General features: G+C 35.7%; 1 protein-coding gene across 3 annotated transcripts; it reads left to right on the forward strand.

Annotated features, from left to right (window-relative positions):
* The first annotated feature begins 6,222 nt into the window (after window positions 1-6,222).
* On the forward strand, window positions 6,223-15,721 carry LOC110877881 (probable magnesium transporter NIPA4). Of its 3 annotated transcripts, none has more exons than XR_004866756.1 (9): window positions 6,223-6,581; window positions 7,505-7,561; window positions 7,685-7,775; window positions 8,277-8,437; window positions 9,997-10,124; window positions 10,202-10,339; window positions 14,045-14,137; window positions 14,290-14,411; window positions 15,361-15,721. XR_004866756.1 is itself a non-coding variant. In XM_022126107.2 (9 exons), exons 1-9 carry the CDS (start codon window positions 6,425-6,427, stop codon window positions 15,465-15,467), a joined length of 990 nt encoding a protein of 329 aa, XP_021981799.1. In that variant the 5' UTR covers window positions 6,225-6,424; the 3' UTR covers window positions 15,468-15,721. The 3 variants fall into 3 exon arrangements, 2 of the variants coding, with proteins under 2 accessions (XP_021981799.1, XP_021981798.1); XM_022126107.2 differs by having other exon boundaries at window positions 6,225-6,581; window positions 10,045-10,124; window positions 14,306-14,411; XM_022126106.2 differs by having other exon boundaries at window positions 6,278-6,581; window positions 14,306-14,411.
* The last annotated feature ends 299 nt before the right edge of the window (window positions 15,722-16,020 follow it).

The following is a 16,020-nucleotide window of genomic DNA, read 5'->3' on the forward strand; positions in this document are numbered from 1 at the left end:
GCAGCAAGTATTATCCGAGGACTAGGTCAGAACTTCCATTCAGCAGAAGTCCCGGGATAATACCCCAGATATCACTGAGTATAAACAAACCTAGTATTTCAGAAAGAGAAACCTTTCAAACGAAATTTCGGGGGTTACCCATATATCCGTGAAATGTTACCCACAAACTAAGAAAGTTTGACATCTTATAGAATCTTTCAAACGAGATTTCGGGGGTTACCCATATATCCAAGATATGTTCCCCACGAGATAAGCAAGTTTAATGTTTATGTTTATATCTCGAAAACAATCTACTGAGTGTGTAAAAATTTACTAACAAATCCACAATAAAATTGTTTATCACTTTTAAACATTCCATATCTTTAGCGTGTTATGATAGTCTACTGATGTACTATCATCTCCTCTTTTTCGCAACAAAAACTTATTTTTGAATTTTTCGATGTTTTTGACTTTTTCAAATTTTATAATTTTTTTAAAATTTTTCTCCCCCTAAAATCAAAATATGTTTCAATTTTGATTTTCTGAGAAAATTTGAAACAAACTGTACAAACTTGACAACTTGATGAGAATCACTTCAATTCTCCATCCACTTGGCATAAACAATCAGAACTCCCCCTCACAACAAACTATTTTCCCATTATGATTTCAAAACACTTAAGTTTGTTTTAATCAAAATGGTTTTTCTGGAAAATTAGTTTTGTGTGACATTTCATAAACACGGGGTTTCATCACATTGTTTTTCAAATTACTACTTGTAGGAAAGATGAATCAAGTACAACTTAATGTCCCTGATTTATCTTTTGAAGACGAAAAATCACCAGAGTGAAATTTCTCAAGAAATGTGCCGATTCATGTTCCACGCTTACCAACCTGGGAACTCCGGCAAGTCAGGTTTTTCATTTGAAAAGGTTCACCCAAGCCTGACTGTCCTTGGGTGATTTTGAATTCTTGTTTATCAATGGAGGAAAGTTCGTATCATCCATTGGTAAACCTGAATTCTCAGTTTTTACCTCAATAACTGGCTCTTCTGGTTTTGACGAACCAGAATCATTGCCTGAATGTGGCTTGTCTGACTTTGACCTGTCAGATTCATCGCCTGAAGGTGGCTTGTCTGACCTTGACACGTCAGATTCATCGCCTGAAGGTGGCTTGTCTAACTTCGACATGTCAGATTCATCGCCGACCTTTTTCTTCTTCTTCTTTATCTCCTCTTTTGTCCTCAGATTTGCATCTGACGAATTCGGTTTACTTGACTTTGTTGTCGAGTGAATCGATTCATCAGCACTCTTCTTCGATCTGTCGGGTGAACCCGAGGACAAAATCTTCTCCATATATTCTCTGGCCTTCTTCCTCTTCTTTCGTAGTTTGTCTTTCTGCCCTTGAGAAAGTTTCACTTTCTTTTCTTGAACTTTAGGTTCTTGGACCTTCTGTTCTTTGATATGCTGTTCTGAAACTTTCAGTTCCTTGGGCTTGACAGGGACTGGTTTCTTTGCCAATTTTTTAGAGTTAACCCTCAATCTTTCGCTTGATTTCCTTGGGCAATCTCTGGCAATATGACCTTTGATTTGGCAGTTATAGCATCTTCTCGCCTCAAATCTCTGTCTCTGGCAGTTAACAGCAATGTGTCCTCGATACCCACATCGATAACACACTCTGTTATCATGCCAATCACCATTTTCATACCAAACGCTTAGATCAAAGCATTGTCTAGCGTGGTGATACTCCTTCCTCTTCTTGATTGTTGGATTTGGCTCTTGAGCACTGTGGTCAAACCTGCACCACTCATTACCAACAATTTTTGAATTTTCGTTTTTCAATTTTTGTGATTTTTGATTGCGATTGGATGATCGATCTGATGAGCTTTTATTATCGTTTTGAGCATTTTTCAAATTTTTAACTTTTTGTTTCTGTTCTACAATCTTCTTAACAGGTTTTTGCTTTGAGCATTCACCTGTTTCAGTAGATTGCAAAACAATATTTTTGAATTTTTCTTGTAATTCTAAAAGCAATTTTTGTTTTTCAATTTTTGTATTTACATCATCATATTTCTCATCACAATCTTCAACTTTGACACTGTCAAAGTTTGTGACATAGTCACTTATTGGAATTTCATTGATCGGTTCTGGACAAACATACTGTACAGAAGTCACAAAACCTTTCAACTTACTTTCTAATTCAGTAATTTTAATATGATTAATTTTAGCTTCTTTTTCAAGCTGAATGATTTTAGCAAGATAAGAGTTGATTGCAATTTGTTTTTCAAGATTCTCTTTACCAAAAATATCTCTCTCATCTTCTAAAATCTTGATTTGTTTTTGAAAATCTTTTTCAATTTTTGATTTTTCATTTTCAAAAACTTTTTCTTTTTCTTTCAAAATTTTGTTTTCTGATGTCAAACTGTTCAAATTACCCAACAGTTTGTCATTTTCAACTTTCAGTTTCTCACAAATTTCTTGAATCATAAGATTCTGTTTATCATCAGCTTGCTTCTCATCTGTCAACTTCTTGATCTCCAATGCCAAACTTTTTGCAACTTTTACGAGTTTGTCATTATTAGTCTTAAAGTTGTCACATTTGAAACACACTGATGCATTCTTCACAGATTCTCCAACTTTTGAAGCTTTTCTTCCTTTGCCCTTTGATCACCATTTTGGTTTTTCTTCTTTTCATCATTAATCCTTATCTGTTCTTCAATTCTTTCAACGAGTGGACAAATCGTCAGTTGAGAAAATTCTCCAGAACTCTTCAGGTTCAAGATGTAATCTTCCCATTCATCTTTCGGTAAAGCACTGACAAATTTTTCAACCCATTCTGCTGGTTCTTTAGTTATACCAATTTTAGTCATTGAATGAACAAGAAGTCTATATCTCCCAATGATATCCTTAGTGTTTTCTCCTGGATCTCCTGAAAACGAATCAAATTCTTTCTTTAATACCTTCATTCTATCAAGTGTTTCTTTAGTCATATTAAAGAAATCCATATCCATGATTCGGTAATGAGAAATACACAGCAACAGATTTTCAATCAATAAAAATTTCACACAATCAAATAACTATCAAAGATTGGATCGAGTGTGAATTTGCTCGTGCGTATAACCGATGCTCGACAAACTACCGTGGATTTCCTGCAAACAAGCAAGTAACCGATTAGATCAAAACTAATTAACTTCTTAACAGTGTGTGAATGAACCAATCTAAGACTCGTTGTCGAAGATTCGTGAACCCGTTCCAATGAATGTGTACCGTTAATACAAATGCCCCCTCCCCTTTTCAATTCTTTATCACATCGAGACCTCCTTAAAAATTTGGCTGTTTTTTTTTTTTTTTAAAATGGGCTTTAATGGGCTTTAACTAAGGTAGTAGGTCGGTCACATGGGCCTCTAAAGGAAATGGATCAGTTTTAAAGGACGGTAAAGTGGGTCGGTTTTAAGGACGATCTTAAAAATTTTGATTGGGTATTAGAAAAGTAGTGGGCGGTGGTGACAAAATTTAAGTGGGTTGGGCGGCAACAGACAAGCAAAAGATGTGGGCTGGGTTGGGTTACATGGACGATGATAGTGGGTAGGTTTGATTGGGCCTTTGATGCTAATGGGTGTTGTAATTTGCTATATGGGGCGGCAGGTGATTAAAATATGGGATTGGTCAAATAGTGGGACGGTGCAAGTTGAACTATGATATAAAATGGATGGGCGGTGCACAAAGAAGAATAATTGGCTAGAATAAAAATAGTGGGCAGTGGGTAATTTTTATGTAATGACAAAATGGTGAGCGGTGGCACACAGATATAGGATTGGGCCTTAAAAAGTAATCGGTGGTGCCTTGAGTAGTGAACTAGTGGGCTTCAGTGATTGGGTAGTAATATTGTAATAGGGCGGTGATGTCAATTTTGTTTAAATCACATGGGCTGTGTAATCAACAACTGCAGACTTTAATGCAAATGGCTGGTGACATCTTTTTAAGTGGGTCTCATGGACGGTGCACAACAAACAATGAGTTGGGCGGTGACTTAAAAGTGTGGGATTGGATCGAAGATTTGTTTTGGCGGTATAAAGGAGCCTTCAACAACCTTAGTGGAATACCGATAACAACCTGTTTCACTAAGGGTATAAGGAGTGGTTAAACACTTTAAAATGGCAAACCAAAAAACCGACCAATGAGAGCGCGCCATGTCAATTAGGCAAAAGTGTTTAAACTTTGGTGAAAAATGTTGGCAATGGTTTAAACATTTGGTGGAGTGGTAAACTTTTTAAATAAAAAAAAGGAAAAAAGATGTGATTGGTTGAGATTGGAATGGACCCCACCCCACACCCCTCTCTCTCTCTCCTCTTCTTCCCTTTGCCGCAGCGGTGTTGGCTCACCGATTTCTCACCATTTTCGGCAAACATGAATGTGGCAAAAGATTGGCAATGGTTTGCCAAAGTTTACCGATCGGTAAACTGGCTTTGCCGAAAGCCACTCCCTATCCCCTAACAACGATGACTTAAAAGCGAACTGAGTTAATAAAGCTTTTTGAGCGGACCACAACCTGATCACAAAGGCGGTTCAATGATTGTAATTATGAGCGATTCAAACGTTGACCAATAAGCGATTCACAACAATTTCACACCTTATGAGCGGTTCATACGGTGACATATGAGCGGTTCACGTGATTACTATAAGCGGTTCAAGATGTTATAATTTTGGAGCGATTCAACCCATAAAACCATATGAGCGATCCATGATGTTCGTATAAGCGATCCAGAGCTGAAAGTTGACGCGATTTCGGACCGAAAATCTGCAATTTCTCCAAAACGGCTTAGTGTTTCAACATGAAACTTGGTAGGGTTTCAATTCAATATATTTCGCACAATATACTAGAATTTCAGACGAATCGGACCGTGAAAACACGTTCAATTTGTCGAATTTCCAAGAAATGAGTAGAAAGTGATGAAATTGATGAAATTCGGATCTGATTTGGCTCTGAATCGGCTGAAATCTGTACGAGAACGACGTGTTTGATCAAGCAATCGAGCTCCTAGCTCTGATACCACTTGTAGGACCGGTTTTGACACCGTTCGATTGCGTAACGAACGTTTCACGTGCGGAATCCGTGAAGGAACGTGACCGAACACACGATAACGTACTACTAACGTGACTTCATTGATAGATTTGTCGATACGGTACAAGAAACCACGTTTACACTACTTTCTCTCTCTACTTTCTCTCTCTAGAAAGTCTCCTCTCCAAGAACTCTTCCAAACTCTAACTCATAAACTCTTAAAAGTCTCTAACTTAAACTATGACATAACTCCTATTTATATGGTCAAGGCAACTAAATGAAAGTTTACACTAATTACAAGTTTGCCACCTTGCCATTTCTAACTAAATACGACAATACGCGCATGATTACTTCCGGCTTTTCACTACACCTCAGATTGACGCAGGCGATAGACAAAATATGCATCAACACCTTTGTCATAGGACCTACAACTAGGCCTCAATTCTAATGTCTGACTACTTTCTGCAGTTTTGTTAACACAGCGTGTCTTACCGGTGAGTTTACTATTATATCTGACGCAACGCTCTCGCTTATGCATAAAGCAATATTTTGTAGTATACAACGTGCATGAATTCACTTGCTTAGCAGCTAATCAGTCAATGTTGACATTTAAGCACATAATTGCAGTCATTAAATAATAATCAAAGTGTACGGAAGTTACCGGTTTTGTGCCAGTTGTCACATGTGGTTCAGTGCGATAGTGTTCCGGTGGTAGCGTGGTTCAGTATAGAAAGAAAAGAGTGAGAGATTAGAGAGAGGGATAGTTTTTTGATTTTGATCTCTTTAATGAATTGATGGTGTTTTTTGATAGTTCAAGGAAGATGATGATGATAAAGAAAGTGTGATTTAGATGAGAGAGAGATTATAATTGTTTTTTTTTAAGTTTTTTTATAAATAGTCCCTGATTAATAATTTTTTACAAAATAGCTCCTAAGAAGGTGAAATGACAAGAATGCCCTCATATGCAAGGCACATAATCATATTAAACTAAAAAAATCTAACTAACTTAGGGTTAAAGAACATAACGTGCAGGATTTTAAAACATTAAGGACAAAACTTGTCAAATTTAAAGACAAAGGACACAACCTGTAATTTGTTCTAGAAAAAAACTTCTAATTTACTCAAAATTCAATTACCTAAGTTTTGTCATACATTGATTGATATTTAATAATCCATCAACAAAACTCCAAATCTTTTCACCAAAAGGTATATCATATCATGCATCACTCACTCTTCACTTGATCAAATCAAATTTCACAATCTACCCCGATCCGATCAACACACTCATCTTTCCACCCACCCACAAGATCTCCTTCAAAACCCTTCAATCAATCGAACCATAACTTTCTTGAGCCGCATGTGAAATTGTTGTTCCAATTGGTGTTTAATGGCGTCCCAGGTGTGGAGGGATGCTTACAGGGGCATGTCTAGTGATAATATTAAGGGCTTGATCTTAGCATTGTCTTCTAGTTTGTTCATTGGTGCCAGTTTTATTGTTAAGAAAAAGGGTCTTATAAAAGCAGGGGCTTCTGGTACTAGGGCAGGTATTTCGACTTACCCTTTTTCTGTATGGTGATTTGGTTGTCTTATTTTGTTTATGGATGATCTTGTTTTGTTTGTTTTGAGATTATTTGGTTTTGTCTATGATATGTACATGTGTTGGAAGCAGGGTTGCTGGTTGAGTTGTTCAACCCGAACACGAGTACACGACCGTATTTGTATTCGTGTCAAAGTATTGACGTTAACCCGTAGAGACTTAAAATCGTGCAACTTGAACACGACTGGTTAAATCGTTTATCTAAACGTGTCAAATGGGTTGGCGGGTTAGTAGGTAATAATCGAGTTGCAAACTTGTTAATCGGGTTGATGGGTGGTAAAAAACGGGTTAAATGGGTCAGTGTGTCGACTTGTTTAATTAAACAGGTTAAACAGGTCAACTTGGACATGACCCGTTTTATAAATGGGTTAGACGCACCAACCCAAAACCTGAGTATTGTCGTATCGTGTCGAAAATCGCCACACTTAGGTGGAAGCTCGGTGGTTTATTAAACAGATGTTGTGACATCATTTGACTTCCAATGGAACATGTAGCCATTGAATCCGTTTGGATTTACCTTTATAATGGTCTGATAATCGTTGCTTTTGATCAGTTATGATACTTCTAGATTCTTGAAATGTGTAGGCGTATCGTTTTATTTGCCATCTACTGATGATTACGTTATAACCTTCAAGGGGTGGTGCAGTGGTAAACACCCCATTTCCATCTAGGAAGGCCACCCGCCCAACACAAACTGCGGTTTACACGACCCCGTTGGTTAGCAGGGTAGTTGGGGTCCCGTGAGTTTTCCGATAATGGGTTCTCATGGCTAGGCAAAAAAACTAAAATAAAAAATGACGACTTCTTTTTATTTGCGCTTTGTGACTGACGCCATAAATTTAGCCTCACTAACACATGGCATTTTGTCAGGAGTTGGAGGATACTCGTACTTATTGGAACCTTTATGGTGGGTAGGCATGATAACAAGTGAGCTTTCTTGTCTCCTTTTGTTTAACGCCATATTATTTACTCAAAACTTAAATGTTACGACATCTATTTGTCAACGCAATATATGTATTAGACAATGACCGCCACTCACTGTTTCAACAGTGATCGTTGGAGAAATAGCGAATTTTGCAGCTTATGCGTTTGCACCGGCAATTCTCGTCACTCCTCTTGGGGCACTCAGCATTATAATCAGGCATGATCGAAAATCAAAATCTGTTGCGTCCTATGCAGTTAAAGCGGTCCAAAATCGAATAGCGGTCAAGGTCCGCTATATGATATATAGGTTATAGCGGTGGTATAGTGGTAATTTTTATACCATGCATAATTTATGTATTTTTATATACATATAAATATTTCTTTGAAAAATATTAATAGTAATATCAAAATTCATAGCAATATCATTCCATTATCAAAAACCTATTGCAAATCAAATACTAATAGTAACTTTGAAGTATTTAATTTAAGAATTAACACAATCAAACAACGTTACTGCTATAACCGCTATAGGCCACCGCTATAGCGGCATTTAGCGGTATTTAGCGCCGCTAATAGCGGAACCGCTATAGGCCACCGCTATTTGGACCGCTACACACCCTGAGGTCCGCTAACCGCTATAGCACTGCTATTGATTGCTTAGGTTGCGTCTCATGCACATATGTTCACTTACATTTTTATGCATCATACCATATTGCAGCGCTGTACTTGCATATATTATTTTGCGCGAGAAGCTGCATATTTTTGGAATTCTTGGTTGTGCTCTATGTGTTGTGGGCTCCACAACAATCGTTCTACATGCTCCTCAGGAACGTCAGATTGAATCAGTGGCAGAAGTATGGGATCTTGCTACAGAGCCTGGTAATTGTCTGTTTTTAGGATCAACTATTTTTCATTCGACTTGTTTATATTGGAAATTATATTTTTGATTGAGGTGGTAGTTGCGATCCGTGTGCCTAAAACTACGTCGGTTTGGGTTATATTCTAGATATCTCCAAGGGTTGCCCAAAGTGTATTCATGATAAAACGAATCGTTTATCCATCTTTTTTATTAATCATATTTGATACGTTCGGTATTTATTCAAAAAGAGAAGACAGTTTTGGCAGTTTGACTAACACAACCGATCTTGATGTTTATTAAAAAACTACCCGTTTTGATCTGTTAGACAACTCTTCGGAACTGCCTATTTGCCACCTCTAGAGGTGGAAAGATGGGCGGGTTCAGACTGAAACAAGTCATTATTTGTACCAGTCGAAACGGGCCGGATCAGCTTTACTTGACCCACGATCATGTTATGTTCATCTTTTAATTCTTTTTTGTTTTAATAGCTATTGCAGTAATTGTGATTTACAAAAAACAATATTACTAAAATAGTAATCTAAATCTTCTAGGGGTTTAAACGAGCCAAGCCAAGCCCGAGCTCGCCTAAACTTGAGCTTGGCTTCTTTAACTTATGAGGGCTCGAGCTCGGCTCGGGCTCGACTAATTTTTATTATTTATTTTGTAAAATTTAACTATACATTTATAATGTTTATAAATATAATTATATTTCACATAATATATATATATATATATATATATATATATATATATATATAGGATAAGGATCATGTGAGAAGTGATAGGCTAGTTGAGAAACTTGAGAAGCATTCTGGACCACACATTTTTCTAAGCCTTTCGTAATATACACATATGTATAGTTTAAAATTGACTATATACATATATGTATATTGAGTTATACACATATGTATATAGTCAATTTTAAACTATACATATGTGTATATTACGAAAGGCTTAGAAAAATGTGTGGTCCAGAATGCTTCTCAAGTTTCTCATATAGGGTGGACTTCTCTTAGGATCCCTACCCTATATATATATATATAGTTGTGTTATATATAATAGTTATTATGTAAATCTGTATATTTATATATATATATATAATGTAAATCTATACTTATTATATAAAATTAAGATTATATAAATAACAGGCTCGTTTAGGCTTCCAAGCCTACTCAAACTCAATAAGTGAAGCTTTGGCTCAGGCTTGTTTATCAAACAACCTTAATTTTAGTCTCGAGCTCAGCTCAACTCGAGCTTTTGCGAGTCAATTTCAAGTAGCTGATGAGCGGTTTGGCTCGTTTGCACCCTAAAATCTTTCAATGAGATAGCTAAGTAGGTTGTATTCTTTAAAAATAGACTTTGGATGGCTATCAAGCTGTTTGACCCCATCTATCTAAATTCTAAGTAGGTTGTATTATACTCGACCCCTTTGAGAGTTTGAGATAAAAGACAACCCAAATCCGTACATTTGTTAATAAACGGGTCGAAACTTTCACCTCCAGCTACCTCTAGTTCTTTGATTTTAGAATACATTCTTTTGATATGTTTTTTATCCAATCAACATCTTCTTTTTCTGCAGCTTTCGTCCTATATGCCGTACTCGTGTTGATATTTGTTTTTATATTAGTGTTTCTCTATATCCCAATATATGGTCAGACACACATAATGTGCTACATTGGAGTATGCTCATTAGTAGGCTCTTTGTCGGTATGTATCATTAAATATGTGCATTTCATCACTATCTGCCATGCTACCTCTGTTTACGAAGGTTTCTTCTCTCACAGGTCATGAGTGTGAAAGCTGTTGGTATTGCTTTGAAGCTTACGTTTTCAGGAATGAACCAGCTATTATACCCCCAAACATGGGTTTTTACCTTCATTGTTCTCCTTTGTGTCATCACTCAAATGAATTATCTGAACAAGGTACCGACTGACCTTTCAGTCTCTGCTAAAATTTTTGATTATTTTGGTTTGTGTCATCCTGTGGGACATGCGAAAATGGTTATCGGTTTGTTTGTGTTTGCAAGTAAAAGTTATTTGAAATAGATATTAGGTTCTTGGTTTTCCCAGGGGTGTAACCAAGCCAAGCTTGCTTAAGCTTGAGCTCGGCTTGTTTTAGGCTCTATTTCTATAGCTTGAGATCCGCTCATGAGTAGTTTTTTAAACTCAAGCTTTGCTCATTTATTTTTTATTAAATTATTTTCACTTATGTATTTATAATATAGGGGATAGATCATGAGAAAACCCATTTTAATGAGAAAACTACTTCATCAAAACCACTAAAAGTAGAGGAAGGGACTTTAATGAAGGAGGGGTAAAATTGGGAAAAAATTATAATATTTTTTTAAACATTTCTAATTTCTCCATATGTTATCATTCTTTAACAAAAATGGCACCATAAGATCAAAAATTTTTGTTATCTTTCATTCATGTATTTTCGAGCATATTTTTATGGCATAAAATAGATTTAAGGCGTTGTACTTTTTTCAATACTACTATTTATTACTACACATGTGCAACATTACGAAACCCCCCCCCCCCCCCCCCCACACACACACACACACACAAACACACCTAAAACTAAACCCGAAACCTAAACCCCACAAATACCTAATTCTAAAAGCTAAACTAAACCTTAAGGCTATATTACATGTTATGTTGCACATGCGCACTACCATAATAGGAGTATTGAAAAAAAGACGACATGTTAAATCTTTTGCTTGTGTTGAAAAAATATGCTCGAATATACTCGAATGAAAGATAAGAAAATTTGTGATCTTATGGTGCAATTTAAAAAAAAAAATAACATATGAAGAAGATAGAAATGTTATATATATATATATATATATATATATATATATTTCTAATTTTACCCCTCCATTAAAAGTCCCCTCCCCCTCCTTTTTAGTGGTTTTGAATGAGTTTTGTAGTTTTCTCACATTTAAGTAGTTTTTTCATGATCATCTCCCTTATAATATAATATGTGTATATATATAGGGTAAAGATCAAATACAAATGGGTCTTAACATACTATTTTTTTTTTTTTTTTTGATTTTTTTCCCATCTACTTAAGCATATGATGTTTAGTATGCAAAATGTAAAACAAAAAATATATTTTTCGTGTATTTACTCTAGTAGACTAATTATGTAGAATTACACTAGAGTGATTACATAGTTACTCTGCTAGTGTAAATATACGAGTTCTTTTATTATTTTAGTTTCTGGGACTAAAATACGTGCTTGTCAAGACCGGAAAATTAAATTTCAAAAAAAAAAAAAAAAAAATCCCTCTTTCACATCTCATGTTTAGTATGTTAAGCCCATTTGTACAATAACCTTACGTTATATATATATATATATATATTGGGCAAATTGGATTTAAATAATCCCAACTTGCTCAATTTGGCCGATAATAATCCCAACTCAGTTATTGGACGATAATAATCCGAACTGGTCCACTTTTGGCCGATAATAGTCCGCTGTTAAAAATAGCTTAACGGAGTTAAGCTTTTTTCCGAATTACAAACCGATGTTTTATGGATTTTGATCAGAACGAGGATACGATTCGATTTATGTAAAATTTAACTCGAAACGGTGCTTCAAACGACTTGATTTTTGTTAATTGGAAGTTTAAACACCTGAATTGAAGCACCGTTTTCATCGTTTGGGGCAATATTTCGAGGTAAATTTTATATCAATCAACTCGTATCCTCGTTCTGATCAAAATCCATAAAACATCGGTTTATAATTCGGAAAAAAGCTTAACTCCGTTAAGCTATTTTTAACGGCGGACTATTATCGGCCAAAAGTGGACCAGTTCGGATTATTATCGGCCAATAACTGAGTTGGGATTATTATCGGCCAAATTGAGTAAGTTGGGATTATTTAAATCCAATTTGCCTATATATTGGGAGGGGCTCATGCGAGAACCACCCTTATTGTGAGAACCTTGAGAACCAATGTGAACACAACCTAAAATAGCTAAAAAAACCTAACCCCCCCCCCCCCCCCCCCCTCAAGCTAAAATGCTAAAAACTAAACCCCCAAAAAACCTAAAAAAATCTAAAGAAAATCTAAATTTTTTTTTAATATTTGTTATGCTCAAATCGCTACTTTTAGTGGCAAAAAAAAAAATGTTTTTTTTTTGGCTTCAAAAAGTAGCGATTTTTATATAAAAAATATTAAAAAAAAATATTTTTTTGTGTGATTTTTAGCTATTTTTAGGCATTTTTGGTTGTGTTCACATTGGTTCTCGCGGTTCTCGCAATAAGAGGTGGTTCTCGCATGATCTTCTCCCTATATATATATATATAGGGGAGGGTTATCTTGAGAACACTAAATATTACGAGAACCGTGAGAACGAATGAAAAAACCAATCAAAACCGAATTTTTTTAATACAAACCTCATTGTAATCAAAGTACAACATCAAAAACAGAATTTACAACATCAAATAATTCATTTCTCCTCTCAAAAGCACTCTTACTAGATTTTTTACGCATGTGTAAATATAACAAATTTACACATGTGTAAATGACAAACTTACACATGTGTAACTTTTTTTATTTACGAATTCACGTAAATTTAAACGTGTAAATTTAATTTCTAACATTGTATTCGAACAACAATGATAAGTGTTAAAAGAAATTTTGAATTTGAATTGTTTTTGACCAAGTTCTTGTAGTTTTTTAATTCGTTCTCACGGTTCTCGCGATATTTAGCGTTCTCATTTAAACCCTCCCCTATATATATATATATATATATATATATATAGGGTAGGGATCATAAGAGAAGTCCACCCTATTTGAGAAACTTGAGAAGCATTCTGGACCACACATTTTCCTAAGCTTTTCGTAATATACACATATGTATAGTTTAAAATCAACTATATACATATATGTATATTGTCAAATCTTGAATTATACACATGTGTATATACTCAATTTTGAATTATACATATGTGTATATTACGAAAAGCTTAAAGAAAATGTGTGGTCCAGAATGCTTCTCACACGATCCTAACCCTATATATATATATATATATATATATATATATATATATATAACCTTCCCCTATATTATATATATATATATATGTATATATATATATATAGAGGATCCGATTCATCTAAGAACCACCCCACGAACCATCAATGGAATTCCTACTTCCGGTGCGAGTTTTTCAACCAAATTTGCACAAACGTAGATGAACATCTAACTAACACAACTGTCAAAAGAAAAAAAAGATTGCCGAGCCGGCATGATAATCGACTCATCCAATCTGCGTGGTCAAAACTCAAAACATGTAATATTTTGGTACTAGTTAAGTATGGTTGACCCTATACATTTTTTATCCATATCTTTTTTCCTACAAATAATCAGTGTGTCAAATAGGATTACAAAAGTATATAATTTTATTAATAATCAATATTTTGTGTAAACCGGTTTTCTTTCTTGCTACTTTTTTGATTTATACCCTTTAGATAAAACATAACTTAAATCAACCCGTTCGTAAGTGAGATTGAGACATCCACTTTTATCTGTTCTATTATATTGCATCTCATTCAAGCGCAGTCAAATAGTGTCATCTAACTAACCAACCTATTTATGGTGAAAAATGTTGGCTGCAGGCGCTTGACACATTCAACACGGCTGTTGTCTCTCCCATATACTACACTATGTTCACATCTCTTACTATCTTGGCCAGTGTAATCATGTTCAAGGTATTAAACGACCATTCGATTCTTCTTGTTTGTACGAATATCTTTATGTGTAGTTTTGACCCGTTTTTTTACAAAGTGGTCAATTTGGGTTGTGTTTTTATTTCTAACGGGCCAAGTTTGTATATGGCGTTAATAACATCTTGTTTATGAAGTTTTTATTTTGAGCAGGATTGGTCTGGGCAGAGTCCCACGCAGATTGTCACGGAACTGTGTGGGTTTGTGACGATCCTTTCCGGAACCTTTCTTCTTCACAAAACCAAAGACATGGTTGACGGTATGCTTTTTACTTATCGTTAGGTTAAATAATAATCTCTTTTAAAGTGAAATAGCCGTAGTAGAAATCTTTAGCTCTTGGTTCAAAATAGCTCTTGATTTTACTAAAGGATAGTACTCCGGCAAATTATTAATGAAAGAATCCAAAATTCCAAATCGTTACTTTGGGCTTTTCCGGGATATGCCCCAAGGAAAGAATTTACCAAAGCAAATAAAGCTACACTAAGGCCCTGTACATGTTTATACAAATCCGGGCCCAAACTAAAATAGTTGTTAGACGCAAATCTAAACGCAACAAGTACTTACTATCCTTATGGTCTATATACCATAGTAGTAGTCAAAGGCGCACACGGTGCTCAGTGCTCACCTAGGTGCCCAGGCGCAGTCATATCGTGTTGTGGCCATCAACGCGCTCCGGCCATTTTTTTGCAAGTTCTGGCCTAATTCCGGCCTGAACAGCTAAAACTGGTTTAACAGCCTAGAACTAGCCTCAACCTTTCAACATGTCTAAAACCGCTAAAAATGGCCTGTTTGTACTGTGTGCCTTGCTTAAAAAGGCCCTCGCTTTTTTAGCGATTAGGCTCAAAGCTCAGCCTAACTTCTTGCGTGCGCCTAGCATCTAGGCTCTAGGCTCCCCCTTTAGTCCGCTTTCGACTAGCTGGATCTATACTATTAAAACAAAAATACAAGAATCAATACAAAAGCTTTTTGATTAAAATGTTGATACAAGGTACATATAACTTAAGTTTTCTATATGTATGGTTCAAGTTTATAATTTGCTTAAAGAAAATGACAAATTGCTAGCGGGTCACCTGGCCTGTTCTGACCCATTAGGATCCGTTTGGGTATTTTATTTATCCTGTATAAGCCCAAACGCTTAACAAAAAGCCCAAACGCTTACCGTGTACTGTTTCTTTAGTACTGGAGATTTTACAGTTAATCAAGTGCAGGTCCAACGACAGTATCAGGGCGATCACCAAAGCGCATAGCCGAAGAGGATGACGAAGATGGTGGTCAAGAGGGCATCCCTTTGAGACGACAAGATCTAAGAGTATGATTTATGAAATCATAATCCATTTTTTGTGATTCTTCTTTGAGGTTAGACTCGCGGACGCGCTCATATCACAAATGTACTTCCTTATCAAGCATTTGATGTCCTATTCGTGGATACCGGTTAGTAACAGGAAAGAAAGGAAATTCTTTAGCTCGCGTCATCTTTAGCTAGGATGAATATCAGTTTTGGTATACTTTTTTTTTTTTATGTAAACTGTTAGCAGATTAGTTTAATACAAAATGCATCGATTCTTTTTATATTTCATTTTGCAATTTCTTGGTTACATGTTTACTTTTGTTGATTTCGATGTTGTTGAGGTGACTGACACAAGAAAATGGCGGATTTGCGGTTAATGTTTCCAGACTTGGTTAGTTTAATCTAGAGGCTGTATGACGGATATTTTTTTTTCTTCTAACCTTGGGAACTTTTTATCGGAAAGCTCACGGTTGCACTTCAATACCTTGCTAACCAACGAGATCATGTAAATCGCAGCTTTCGTTGATAGGTAACCTTCGAGAAGTTACTATATTAACCTATAGAGAGCAAGATTCGAATA

This window comes from Helianthus annuus, chromosome 9, assembly GCF_002127325.2.
Source record: "Helianthus annuus cultivar XRQ/B chromosome 9, HanXRQr2.0-SUNRISE, whole genome shotgun sequence".
NCBI lineage: Eukaryota > Viridiplantae > Streptophyta > Magnoliopsida > Asterales > Asteraceae > Helianthus > Helianthus annuus.

Bases quoted from the DNA above. Each gene is read 5' to 3' on its own strand.
- LOC110877881 (XM_022126106.2), top strand. From the start codon at position 6,425: ATGGCGTCCCAGGTGTGGAGGGATGCTTACAGGGGCATGTCTAGTGAT. The intron at 7,776-8,276 runs GCATGATCGAAA...ACCATATTGCAG, and splicing joins GCACTCAGCATTATAATCAG to CGCTGTACTTGCATATATTA. The intron at 14,412-15,360 runs GTATGCTTTTTA...AATCAAGTGCAG, and splicing joins AACCAAAGACATGGTTGACG to GTCCAACGACAGTATCAGGG.